The sequence below is a fragment of the Salvia hispanica genome, chromosome 4 (genome assembly GCF_029641045.1).
Source record: "Salvia hispanica isolate PSC_SH4W2 chromosome 4, Shi_PSC_v1, whole genome shotgun sequence".
NCBI classification, from domain to species: Eukaryota; Viridiplantae; Streptophyta; class Magnoliopsida; order Lamiales; family Lamiaceae; genus Salvia; species Salvia hispanica.
Window position 1 is genome coordinate 41817204 of NC_142695.1, and position 14126 is coordinate 41831329.

General features: G+C 40.5%; 2 protein-coding genes across 2 annotated transcripts; one reads left to right on the forward strand and one right to left on the reverse strand.

The window, feature by feature from the left end:
- The first annotated feature begins 202 nt into the window (after nt 1–202).
- LOC125195164 (uncharacterized) lies at nt 203–3059 on the forward strand. Its single transcript, XM_048093353.2, has 2 exons — nt 203–1270; nt 2886–3059. The coding sequence occupies exons 1-2, from the start codon at nt 203–205 to the stop codon at nt 3057–3059; spliced, it is 1242 nt and encodes a 413-aa protein (XP_047949310.2).
- Nucleotides 3060–6408: 3349 nt separating this feature from the next.
- LOC148928682 (uncharacterized) lies at nt 6409–6732 on the reverse strand. The gene has a single exon (XM_089056748.1). The coding sequence runs from the start codon at nt 6730–6732 to the stop codon at nt 6409–6411; it is 324 nt and encodes a 107-aa protein (XP_088912874.1).
- Between the last annotated feature and the right edge of the window lie 7394 nt (nt 6733–14126).

Sequence of the window (14126 nt, forward strand, 5' to 3'; positions counted from 1 at the left end):
CAAATAGTAAAACTTGAGGCGCAAGTTTTAAAAGATTGGGATAAATATATTCATTATATACTAGTATATCTCAAATAAAATCTTAGCCTAATTACATAGTGGAGTATATCTCAAATAAAATCTTGAAATTCAATTTAATCTTCCTATATAAATTAGAGCTTGAGGGATACCATATTGAAGTGAGATTGAGATGCCGATGACAATGAGTCTCCAACTTATATTCCGTAGTGGTAGGAATATGAATAGGAATTACTCCTGTAGGATTAGGATGATGAGCACCAGCACCATCATGGAGCCATGGCTGATGCTAGCAGCACCGAAATCCAAATCCTGGGATGATCATAAGTTGTACAGCCTTGGAGAGAAGAAAGTGATTAGCATCAAGAAGAAGGAAGCGCCGCCACCGGCGTGGGCACAGGGTGAGCGTGTAATACACTTGGGATGTACCCGCGGCTGGATGGCATCATTCAATAGAGACAATCAACACACTTTCCTCTCCAATCCCATCACCGCTCGCCATATGAGGCTTCCTGCCTTGCCCGTACCCACTTCGCCCGACAGAATTATCCTTACCTCCTCTCCCGATGCCCACGACTGCCGCGCCATCATCACCTACTACCAAACCGGCCGCATTGCCCTCTGCTTCCCCGGCCACAGCACCGCCAACTGGCTCCCCGTGTGCAACCAACTCCACTACCTTGATATCGCCTACTCCATCCGCCACAAACGCCTCTTCTGCCTAACGTGTGACTCGGTGGTCGAGTGCTGGGACCTCCAATCTCCCTCCTTTGTGTGGAAGGTTCCCTTGTTTGACGACTCTGACTCCGAGGAGGATGACATGATTGACATCGGATTCTCTTACCCCAAGTATCTGGTGATGGATGAGCATTCCGACCGCCTATTTCTAGTGATACGTGATGTCTTGGGACATGTCGGGCGCGACGGATCCCACATGAAATCCATCTACAGTCTTGGTAACGACTACCCATACAAAACCCTTAGTTTCGACGTCTATGAAATTGATCCCAACAAAGGGACACTCACCTACATGGAAGCGTCATTGGATGGTTTGGCAATGTTTGTTGGAGCCAACCACTCATTCGCTCTGCCCGCGGCGGACTTCAACTTGACCCCTGATTCTATTTATTTTGTCGAACATTTCAATGAAATAAATTATGGAGAGATTATGCACGGTGGCCATGATATTGGCATCTTTAATTATGTGGATACCAAACTATCTTCCGTCTATTATCCCTCTCATCCCTCTCAGGTATCCAGGGGGCTTGTACCAACCTTTTGGTTCACTCCAACTCCACATTAACACTAGCTACCTACGATTTATGCACTAGTTTTGGTTTTTTATTGTGTACGTTTTGCACTATGATTTTAAGTAGTATTTCACTATTGTTAGTTTGGAAATTACAATTAGAATACTCTGGCAACAAGTAGAGCTCTATTTCGACTAGTTGGTGAGGGTTGGTCGAGCACAGCGTCTCTTGCTGGCGCTGTAGCCATTTCACCGGCCCTAGTAGCCAGTGACACGCTTTGCTATGGCCATGGTCGGCTGCCCTCCTCATCCATATCATAGCATAGGGATGTATTGTAGCTTATTCCTCTCTGTTTTGTTCTCTTATAAGTAAGTTTGTTTTTTTAAAAAAAAAAAATTTCTTCTCTTCCCTTTCTTATCTGCCCTTATCTCCCATCGGTTATCTGTGTACAAACCTCCCTAGGCCAAGGGGATGAAAAATCAATTAAAGATTAAGGAAAATCAAAGGGATGAAAAATCAATTAAAGATGGAAAATCAAATCAAAGAAGATACGGCTAGAATTATTAAGAGAGAATCATTCAAGTACTAAAATGTAGTCGATAAAGCTCGGAGTCTTTTATTTTCTACAATTTACTTTTCAACAGTTGTTATATCAAGTTATTATACTAGCTATATATACGAAGTACTATATTTTTCGTCATTTGACAAGTTATTATCTAGTACTAAACCCCATCCCTTAATAATAAGAAAAAGTTACTCCGACTGTAATAAGTAACTAACAGTGAATGATATTATTATAATACAAATGAAATCTTGGGTAAGGTGTAAAGCTAATAAAAAGATAATAAAGTAGAAGAGAGGAAAAAGAAAGAGAGAGGGAAAAATAAGTGAGAAAAAAAGTGTTGATTTTTACTACGGAAAATGACTCTACTACTATAAAATAAAAAGAGTACTAATTCATAGTAATAATATCTACAGTACTGGTACTAAAGTATCTTAGTATTTGTAATTTTGAAAAGACTAAATCTTAGTATTTGTAACTTTGAAAAGACTAATAAGGTACTGCATGGTATGATGGAATGGAGAAAAGCTTAGCAGCATTTTTTTTTCATAAAAATCATCATTCCATTTGGAATCATCATTTCATTCCAAATGAACAATTTTAATAAGTGATGGTGGATTATTTTACTTTGTTGTGAGTGTGGAGTAGGAAATGGATTGGTGTTTTGAAGTAGGTGATCTGCGCATATCATAACAGAGGGATGTATTATAGCTTATTTCTCTCGTTCTGTTTTGTACTCTTTTTAAGTTTTTTTTTTAAAAATTATTTTTTATTACTCCATTTGTCCCATAATAGATGGCATACTTTGGAAATAACACGGAGAAGCTCAAACATTTCTGCTTCCTCTTCAAACCTTCATTCTTGATCGCTCATTTACATTCATTTTACAACAATTGGCACCGTCCGGTGGGAATCTTCATCGATCAACGACGTTGCGATGGCAGCTAGGCTTGAGGCAGAGAAGTTTACGCGGAAGAATGATTATGGCTTGTGAAAACTGAAGATGAGGGTGGTTCTGGTGCATCAAGGCTTAGCCGCAGTCTTAACTTCGGCAGATTTGGATGAAGGGGAAGGCTCCTGCACTAGATGAGAAAGCTCAAGCAAAGTTCGATGAGATGCAGTTAAAGGCTCATAGCGCTATGATTCTATGCCTTGGATATAAGGTGTTGGGTGAAGTTCAAGGGGAGACAACTGCCTCTGGGATCTTGAAGAGGCTTGATGAAGTTTAATGTCACACCTCAACCCTTATGACTTATACACTTAGGGTGTGGGTGGTAGACTGAAAACTTATTTTCATGACTCTATAGATATTGGGCTTTTCCCACGTGCATATACAATTGTTTAGGCTGTTTGGTAGGGCAAAAAAAACTTATGCAGCCCATTGTGTTGCGTTTGGTTCAGCCCATGAATCCTTGAAAGTGTGGCAAAAATGACTAAAACACCCTTCACCCCTTTGATTCTTATCACCGATCGATTTCAGTCGTACTTCCCTAGTTAGCGAAATGGCGCTAAAGCCAAATCTACTTCCTGCCACAATGAAGCTCTTACTTTACCCCCTTAAATAGGGCAAAATGGTTTTTATTGTTAAAGGAACAAATCGTCTACGCACACGGTGACCGCCGACGATCGGGAGACGACGGCGCACGACGACAAACAGTTGCAACAAGGTGAGTTCTTCATCGGCAATCTGTTATCGATTAATGCTTTAGTCAGTCACGATTTGTATGATTTGTTTATGACAAATGTGCATGATTGGAATTGTATGGTAGATGTCATTAGTGGTTATGATAAACCTAATGTGGTTATTTGCAAAAAATGAGTTTAGTTTTTCGTTAAAGTATGTGTTCTGCCGCAGACGCAGACATGGCTTCAAAGGGAAAGGCACTGGTTACGTACAAAGGGAGTCCGTCAGGTGTTGAACCGATTCTTTAACCCAATCGTTGATTTGTGTTGTGTGCGACTGTTTAATCCCTAGTTTGCCTTTGGCTGTAGGCGTTGGAGTTGGAGGTCCTACTGGGAGTGTTAAGCCTGAACGTACGCGGCGTTCTTGGACAAAGCGCGAAGAAGAGGTTCTCCATTGTCGACAAAGCCGACTACATTCTCCACATACTGGAGGAGAAACGGGCGATGTAGTAGGCTGCAAGTGGTGGGTTATGGCGATGGTTTTTTTTGATGCAATTTCTTCTGTTTAAGCGTGTATGTGGGACGCTTAATTAGTAGTAATGTGGGATGCATAAGTAGTAGTAATGTGGGGCTGTCTAAGTTTTTGTGGCATTCATGCATAAGTAATAGTTATGCCCCTGACTATGTGGTACGTGGCAACTAATGTAGTATTATCGTTGCCCTTGACTTTTGTAATGTGAATTTGCATCGTTGTGTAGCCTTTATTGGACCGAATGAATCTGAAATGAGTATTAATTGCTATGGCAATTCATTATTATTCAAGTTTGAGTTATGCGTTTATTCCTCTGATTCATGATCCCTCTCATTTTGTATGGAAATGACATGATTCCATAGTAACAGACATTCTGCAAAAGAACAAAAATAATGAAATTCCACTTACATCATTGAGAAAATGTAGAGGCCCCATAAATTCTAATTATCTTATTCTTTTTTTTTTTTCCAGAATAATAATGATAATAGAGAATCAGTATTTCTTTGAATTCCCATTACAAGTGGATACCATCCATATGCATTTATTCATAATTTGATCATTATTATAGTTTTTGTTTTAATCGCGCATGCATGATGCATAGAATGTGAGAACTAAGATCCCTCAAAATAATTTCATTAACGTGGTTATAATTATATATTCATCATGCATAAATATAGACTATCATGAGAAAGAGTAATTTAGAACGTAATTAATTTTTTAGATAAAAGATTAATGTAATTGACGAGAAATGAGAATTTGAGTAGACACCACTATGCAAGTTTATTTATCAGTCTTCTCATGCCTTGATTTTTCAGTCTTTTCTTGCCTTGATCTGCAGAGCTACGCTCCAATGGAGGATGGAAGAATTATAGGTGGAATATGGGATGAAAGAAATATAGAGAGGGAGAGGATTGGAGGATCTGAGATAAATATTATGAATTAGGTTATGGGATATATATATATATATATATATATATATATATATATATATATATAGGGGTGCGTTAAAATGACAACACTCTTAAAATGACACTGTGACACCACGCTAGACTGCAATATTATATATGCTAGAATATTGCAGTCGGGAAAAATTGCAGTCTAGTGTATTGGATATTGCAGTCCGTGAAAATTTACCCTTGAGCAATTTTTATGATTGCCACATGGCAGCTTATTATTCGTCCACATGTACAAATGATTGGCTAGGAATGGTGGTATGGTGTTATTTTAAGAGGTGTTGTCATTTTAACACAATCCTATATATATATATATATATATATATATATAGGTTTGAAAAAGGTTTATAATTGGTAAAAAGTATCTTCCAAGTAATAGGAAAGACGGTAATTTCGAATCCTTCAATTAATCGGAGAGATTTGGTATCACAAGGCAACAATTTCTTTCCTTTCTTCTATTTCCGTCAATTTCCGCCAGATTTGACTGCATTGCGCGATGTTCGTAAAATGATCATAACTTTCACCACATAACTCCGACTTAGATGTTCAAGGTACCCACGCGGAGCTCTTTCGAAGAAAAGAGAATGGTATATAGTAGGCACTGATTGGACTTGAAACTCGTTGCCAGAATGGGCTCGAACAGAGGCTGCTGCACTTTGGCCTTTTTGCACCTTTTTTCTATCTTTTTCTATCATTTTTCAACAAACACGTTAAAATACCAAAATGTATAATATATAATACAATTTAAGAACATAATTTGCATGATTGACATTTAAAACGTGTCAAATCTAGGCTTTAAAAACATGCAAATTTCATGTTTATCATTAATAGCACATTCACCATAAGAGATGACGTCTATATATCTTATCTAGAATATGTTTTGTAAATCATGTCTCTATATGCCCAACAAATATGTAAAATTCGACACTATTTTCTCCTCACTAAACCCCACACGACGTATATATAAAATTGTCCAACTTGTCTAAATATTTCTAAATTATTACCAAATTCTAGTTTTTCATATTAATTTTAAAATTTATATAAACTATTGATTTTTTATGGTTTACAATCAATCAAATTTTGGCGTTGATATGATTTGATAAGTTACTTAAGTGATATTACTATACATTAACCAAAACGTTGTACCGAAACAATGCCGGATTATATAATTTCAACTATTGTACTCCCTCCCATCTAGATCAGAAATATCAGAGAAAAAAAAATCAGATAGGATTTCTAACAGTAGATCAGAGAGGATTGCTTACAAAATCAGAAAAAAAAGTTCAATAGAAAATATGTGTTAATCTACCTTAACCAGCAATTTCTAACAGTAGCATAAATAAAAGGATTTCAACCAATACCAATGTCATAGGGCGTTTAATACACAAGACAGAAGGATTAAAATAGGTGTATGATGTAATTCAGTCACAGAGTCCAAAGACGGACCCCTCACACGCACTTACAATTCATCTACTGGTTGTTCCACATGTAGTTTGCCAGATCAACACGCTTCTGATTCCAGCCGGGTGTAGCTTCGACTGTATCCACGAATTGAATTTCAGATGGGAGTTCTTGTTGTGTCCCTATAGGTTCCTCCTCTCCGTCAACGTGACCGTTCTGCAGCTCAACTTCAATGGGATCTACCTGCATCTCCCCTCTCACATAATTGTGCAGCAGAAAGCAACACACAATCAACCGGGTTTGGGTCTTGATCGGGTAGAAACTAGCGCTACACAGTATACCCCACCGCATCTTCAAAATGGAAAATGCACGCTCGATTATATTACGAGCCATCGTATGACGCATGTTAAACAGTTCCTTGGGTGAGTTCGGTCTCTGATTGGCGGGGCCCATTCCTTCAAATGGTAGCGCACCCCCTTAAAGGGGGTTAGGAACCTTCACTGTGGCGTAGCCATTGTCACACAAGTAAAACGAACCTAAGCCAATTAGACACCAATTAGTGGAGTAGCTATAGAAGATGATCCTGACCGAGACAAAACAAGCCAATATGTGGAGCACATGCACCTGCGCATACCTTTGGGAACTTTTAGACCGTTGGATCGAGATATTGCATCTCGAAGTACCCTTCCATCAGCCACCGATCCCTCCCACCCGGGGAGTATGTAGACAAACCTGAGGAACCGGTCACACACAACAAGAGTGTTCGTTGAGATTTCACCTTTACTGTTCCTGTAACGAGGAACATCAGCTGCACAAACACGAACATTAATGTACGTCCCGTCCAATGCACCAAGGCAACCCTGTGTTAAATACAAACATTAATTTATGTAGGACATTGTCGAATAGTGATCATAGTCAAAGATGTAATTACCTTAAACCATTTCCACCTTGGATCGTCACAGCTGTCATCCACCGGAGACGGTTCCACGAAGAGGCCTTTGTGCAGATGAATAACTGCTCGCATGATGTTGTGCACATAACGACTAATAGTTTGCTTGGACCGAATGAATCTGAAGCCAACTATACGCGTTTTTGTGTGGTGAGCCAATGTGCAAAGGAACATCGCCACCTGCTCCTCCACACGAACATACCTTTGGTCAACCAAACCACACCTATCACGGAGTATGCGACACAAACGGCCGAATGCATTGCGATCCATCCGGAGATTGTCTATGCAGTCAACGTCGGTGAGGGCAGTAAGGTGGTTCATATGTCTAACTTGCGCAGGCATCTTGTCTGTCATGCTGTACGAGACACGATTCCGAGCATCGCGGTTATGGTCCGAACTAGCATCCTTGCCGCTCACCAAGCTGTTAACCATATTCAACATTGCGATGCAATTTTGTTGATGGTTTCGGATAATGTCTTCGATCATCAGGACCGCGACTTCCATCTTCTCACGCCTTTTTTGCCTTCCGTCTTCCATCCTGCTCAATGGGTCGGCATAACAATGACGAAATTAATGGATGCATACAAAGAGGAGAGGGGCAGGTTGTGCACAATATTAAAAACAACAAGGGACCTTATATATCACAATACCAGAGGAATACTAACCATAATTAACACATTATGATAGGAACCACCAATCGGCACAATTGGTGCTGCAACTGTGAAGTGGTGTTGGACTTAAGCAAGCAAACATGTAATTAAGTCAACCAAACTCCAGTAGGTATAATTGATTAACTGGCTATCTCTACAGACCCCCTATTTTAAACTAATTGCCCAAATTGAAGAATTTACAGGCTTCCCTTTGCCAAATTACACCAACAATTTGAGGAAACAAAATCAATTACTCATACGTACATACCCATATTTCAAACAAATCGCCCAAATTGAAGAATCTACAGGCTTCCCTTTGTCAAATTACACCAACAATTTGAGGAAACAAAACCAATTACTCATACCCAGTAGATCGAAAGCTTGAATCGATGAATTCGAACAAACCTGTGGCGGAATTGAATTCCAACTTGTCCGCCGGTCGGAGTTTGAGGAGAAAACTAGGTCGGCGCCATCAATGGGAGAAGAGCACACACCAAGATGGTGACTGGAGGGAGCTTTGGCGTCGGTCGTTTGAATATTCCCGAGGGTATAAATGGCCTAACACAGCTCTTTCAGCGCACTAATGATAACTGAGAAACTAATATCTCGCCTCCAGCCTGATAGAGTTAACATGAATTGGGTGAAAATAGTAGATGAGGGAGTGAAACCCGGCTGCAATTTACCGGGTCGGGAGAATGATTTCAGGTGTACCAAACGGTGGAAACGATTTTGCTACAGTGGTATTTCAGGCGATTTCAGGGCTATCACCTAAGCCCTTACTATAAATAAATTCAAAATTTAAAACAAACAATTCCACACGTATTATAAAATTTCAAAAGCCAACATTTATCAAATACATATTTCAAAACATTATAAACCATAGTGGTACCCTCTCACCACTCTATATAATATACATTTATCTACATGCAAAAATGATGAGGAGGAGAAGGTTGCCAAAATGCGTCAGCCGCCGACCCCGATAACATGTGCAATTCCTAAAACCCATGTCAATGAAAAACTTCACTAATATCTTATTCCTGAAAAATATTAGTGGTTGATAAGGATAATTTCATGCATTGGTTATATGGTGAAAATCACTTTATTTTACTGGGTCTAACGCAGTTTTTAAGCCAGGTGTGTGAAGGAAGTCGCTAGATCCAGGAAGAGCTGGAGACAATGGACTAGCGAAGGAAAGCGAAGGAAAGTGAACAGAGTTGAAGAGAAAAATGGCTGGACGAAGGGAGTCAAAAGCTGAGGGTAACGAAGACTATTCATACCCTGCTGGACCCACTTCCACGCCTATATATAGAGGAGCATGCAGCACATGACATATACATGATTTTGCTCTCAGCTCACATACTTACACACACTTGGGAAAAATGGGAATTCTGGGGTAGTTAGGGGTTCATCTTCGGAGAAATTTAGTGGTGACACCGTCCTCACGGAGGGCGAAGATACAATCAGTTTACATTTAGTTTTTGCACTTTTATTCCGTCGAACTTCAACGTTTCCGAAGTCGATTGGTTGCTGGCTACTTACCGATTATCTATGCATTTAGTTTATGTCATTATGGTGTTTATCTTGTGTTGATTTACATTGATTCTGTGTTTTTGAGGTTTAATTTCAGAAGTTGAATGTTATTCTCTGGTTTGGATATTTCTGTGCTTGATCTGGGAAATAGGTTGTGGATCGGTATTGTTGTTGTTGATCGGTGGTTGATCGACGAATCTGTAGCTATGGACATAAATTTGGACGGAGTTTGTTTCGGATGCTTGGATCCGGAGTGGATTTAGCATCCTAAGTGTGGATCTGAACTGGGGAAACCAAGTTGTGCATGGATTTCGAACTTTCTGCTCTCTTTTCGTTTTACTTCGCATAGTAGCCGTAGATCTGCCGTAGTTTTAATTGTTCTTCGTTTAATTGCTTTAAATTCAGTCTGCTTCATTTCGATTTACGTCCTATCTCTGTTTTTACTGAAAGTTTTATGCAAATTGTTGGAGAAGATGATGTCGCTGTTAGTTAGTACTTTAGTTCGTTGTTTTTCAGCTTTTCATCCGTATTTTACCTTTTCAGCAAATGGTCCCCACCGTCAGTTGTTTTCCCAGGTCTAGGTAATTTAGGGAATAGTTTTCTTAGATCTAGTAATTGTCCCGCTTGTTCCAGTTAAATGCATTTTTCCTCTTTTATCTAGATCTAGTTGTTAGCGTAGCAGATTTCAACTCCAAGTCTAGTTTAATTTCCTCAACCCAAATTGAGTGGCAGCAGCCAACCCAAAAATAGTCCCCAATCCTTGAACCTGTTTAATTGCGCATTCATCTCGGTGGGATCGATCCCTACTTCCATGTGCTAATTTTTAGTATACGTGGTTGAGGGTTTTGAAGAGGTATTCTGTGTGTCCGACGACCGAGACTTCCAACGATCCGTGAGTTCCTAGACCCTGTGATCTAGTGGATTTGCTGGACCTAGGAAGCTTGATATTCCTTACTGAGCACATAGTCTAAACCCAGCAGCTTCAAATGGCGCCGTTGCCGGGGATGGATGGCGTTAATTGTTATTGCGTTTGAGGATTTGGTGTAAATAGTTTAATTTCTGTTATTTTGTTTTTCTTGACAGTTTATGAACACGGGCTTCCATTCTGGAAGTTGGGGTAGTTCATCTGGGTCAGGAAGCGGCCGATACAAGTGGCAGGTCAAGGAGTCTACGTCCACTATCACCACCAGATCAGGGTTAAGGACAGTAGACCCATTTCCGTTCGAATCAGAAAGTGAGAAGGAGTGGAACTCGTCATGAGAAGAGGACCTGAAGTCGTCCACAGAAACAGAGCCTTCTGAGACTGAGGAAGAGGAAGACGTGAATATGGCACATTTAGTGGATCCCGATCCGGAGATAGGTTCACTCACCGCGCATCTAGACGGTGAGCCCGCCTATGCCATAGTCTCAAACCCGCGCCGGAGGTCTATCGATATCAAGACAAATGTGCTCGTAGTTCCTAAACGAGTTTAGTAAGCTGTGCAGCATTCAAAAGCGACCCAACGAGGCGACTGAGGAGGACTACCGTTTGCGTGCAGCCACGTTTTCCCTTAAAGGGGAGGCTAATACTTGGCTGCTGAGGCTCCCACCAGACTCGATCAACACATGGAAGGACTTCAAGCTGGAGTTCTTGGATTATTTTTTCCCGTCCAACAAGACGAATGCCTTGAAGAAAGAGATCCAGGAGTGCAAGCAAGAATATGATGAGTCTCTGAGCTCTTATTGGTCCCGGTTTAAGGGACTGTTGGATGGTTGTCCGAACCATAGGATGATTGAAGCAGAGACTTACTATCTGTTTTATGAAGGTGCAAACTCTGAATCAAAAGACTTGATGAATTCCTCGAGCGGGGGAAATTTTACCAAGAATAAAGCAAGTGAAGCCAGAGAAACTTTGGGAAGATTGATCGAGGCGAAGAAGGCCTATGATAACCCGCGGAGCATTTTGAGAAGGGGATCGGCCAATGCAGTAACAGAACAAGATGACAAGAAGGTGGAGGACAAGATAGATAAATTGGAGAAAGCACTGCTGAATGCAATTGAGAAGTACAACCCTCATGCTCCATCGGAAAATGACAAACCCCCTGGTCCAGAGGAAAGGAAACTTCAGCCTTATTACGGTCAACCTTGTGAAGGGAATGCCAAGCCCAGGCAAATTCAATGGGAAGCTGGAATCCGGATGGAAGTTGGAACCAAGGAAGACAAAAGGAAGCCCCATGGAGGACTCACCCCAATTTTAGATTGACTGACAATGATCAAAGTCAGCCGCCCCCACTGCAGCTCACGAATTATGCACACCCTCCAGAGAGGCAGTCCAACTGGTCAGGGAGAAATCAAGAGGGGCAACTGCAATTGGGGTACAGGAGTCAGGACCATACTAATTAGGGAAACAGGAATCAGAACAATCCAGGGAGCTCATATGTGCCACCTCACCAGAGGAATAACCAAGGGAACTATTGTTAGATTTGGTATACTGAAAAGCATGTTTCGAGCAAGTTTCGCTCGAATAGAATCTTGCTTGTATACGTAAAACTCTATAATCCACTTTTAACCCGATTCAGTATTATTCGAGCAGTTTTGCACGAATAGAACCAGTATATTATTACATTGTGTTTTCTTGTGCATTTATAAGATGTTTTATAAACATTTAAATGTATAAGAAGCAAACAAAGTCTAAGTTTTTTGCTTAGTAGACTGGTTGTGGGCGTCGTCCACTTTAAGGTAACACAGTCGGTTCTATGCAATGCTTTGCAAAAGAAAAAGAAGAATTTCACAACCCAGATAGGCTTAGACTACCTATCGTGAAAGGTTGCAATGTCAGTCCGATTATTTCTAAGCCTTACTGAAATAAGATGACGTTGGTGCGGTATAGCACTGAATGGATCTAACAGCAAGACGTGTCTTTATGCTATCTACTGAAAGACTAGGTCTTGATAAATAACTATTTCTTAATCTACATACGTTAGCATTGAGCATACGGTATTGATTATGCACTACTTTGACTTATCAAATGGTGCGGGTTTTTCGCAACCCAATAATCCTGATATATTGGGTAGTTGTGATTAATATCTAGCGGTTCTAGGATTGCTATTATGTTGAATCGCGCGCGAGGTGAGTCTCGTTTGATAATGTCCTTAAGAGGATCTCGAACAAGGTTTTATTATTCAGAAAACTGGCCAGTTAGAGTTTTATTACTCTATGAATAATAAATAAATGTTTCTTGCTAAGTCCACTCTTGGAATTAATAAGATGTTAATTAATTAAGTCCATAGCAGACATTAATTAATTAATGGACATTTATATCTTAAGCGCGATAAATAAATAATATAAATAACGAAAACTCGGATTACTTGTAATTTCGGATTTGGATGGGGAGTGCAATATTACTTCTCTAGTGGCTGCTCGTAATATTCCAATATAAGCTTGTATTAAATTGTGGGTTCAATTTAATTAGTAAAAAGCTAATTGGGGGAGCCCATATCCAAAACCTTCCATAGATCCCTGACTGGGCCCAATATGAACTTAATATAAATAGGAGAATAAAGGAGAGACAGATATACAATAATCAGTAGTAGAAATTTCGTTCCCCTCTGGTTTTAGAGGAGCTCGAAAATTCTTCAGCTCTCCTCCGTGAGATTTTTTTGTCTTCTTTATTCGAGTCCTAGTATTTTGATAAGATCAACCCACCCTGATATCGAGATACAGTTCGGGAACCAGTCAGAAGATCCGTGGTCTAGTATTGAAGATCATCACGTGGAGAAGGCACAAGCAATCGACGATTCTTTGGAGAATCAAATCGGTAACTCTAAACCCTAGAATTCATGTTTTAGGATTTACTTTCTTTGAGCATGAATTATTTGCTTTCTAGCATGCAATTATCTGTTTAACATGTGAATTGATTAATCGCATAATCGGTCAAATAGATCCGTATCTGATTTATTTGTTTTGTACAAGTCTTCCGCTGTGCAAGGGGCTTCAAACCCCATCAACTATCAGAATTCCCAACCAAATCACCAAGGGAATCAAGGGTCTAGCAACCAGTACAATAACCACTCAGGAAATCAGGGGAACTATCGGCAAACCCAAGGACATAACCAAGGTCAAGGATCAAATTCTAATCAATTCAACTCCAGGCCACCAAGGAGTTTGGATGACATGGTCCACGACCTAGTGAATTCACAGCAGTTCACGCAGAATAACTTGCATTCCAACAACGACGTGGTGCACAAATTGCAACGCTCAGTCGGAACACAAAGCAGCCATGGACATGATGGCAAAACAGTTGTCCCAGATCGCAGTTTCTTTGAATGAGATGCGGGGAAATGAAGGAAAACTTCCTGCCACGGTCAAGCCACCCGACCGAGCAAACATTAGTCACATCACCTTGAGATCCGGGAGGGGCTATGAAGGACCGACATTGGAGATCGACGAAGAAGTACCCGCACAGGCAAGTAAAGGGAAGGAGAGTCAGGTGTTTCAAGGAGACAGCCCTAGACCCAGAGAAGTTCCTGTTCAGGATGACCTCCAGAAAGGAGATTTAGGGGGATCTTTACCTCGAGCAGCTGATCCATTTTTCCTAGATCCAGAGCCTGAGTTAGTAAGTAAGGAAGGAAGTAGGGAAGCTGGCGAAACCCCGGATGGGAGTTCCACAAATGCGGTGA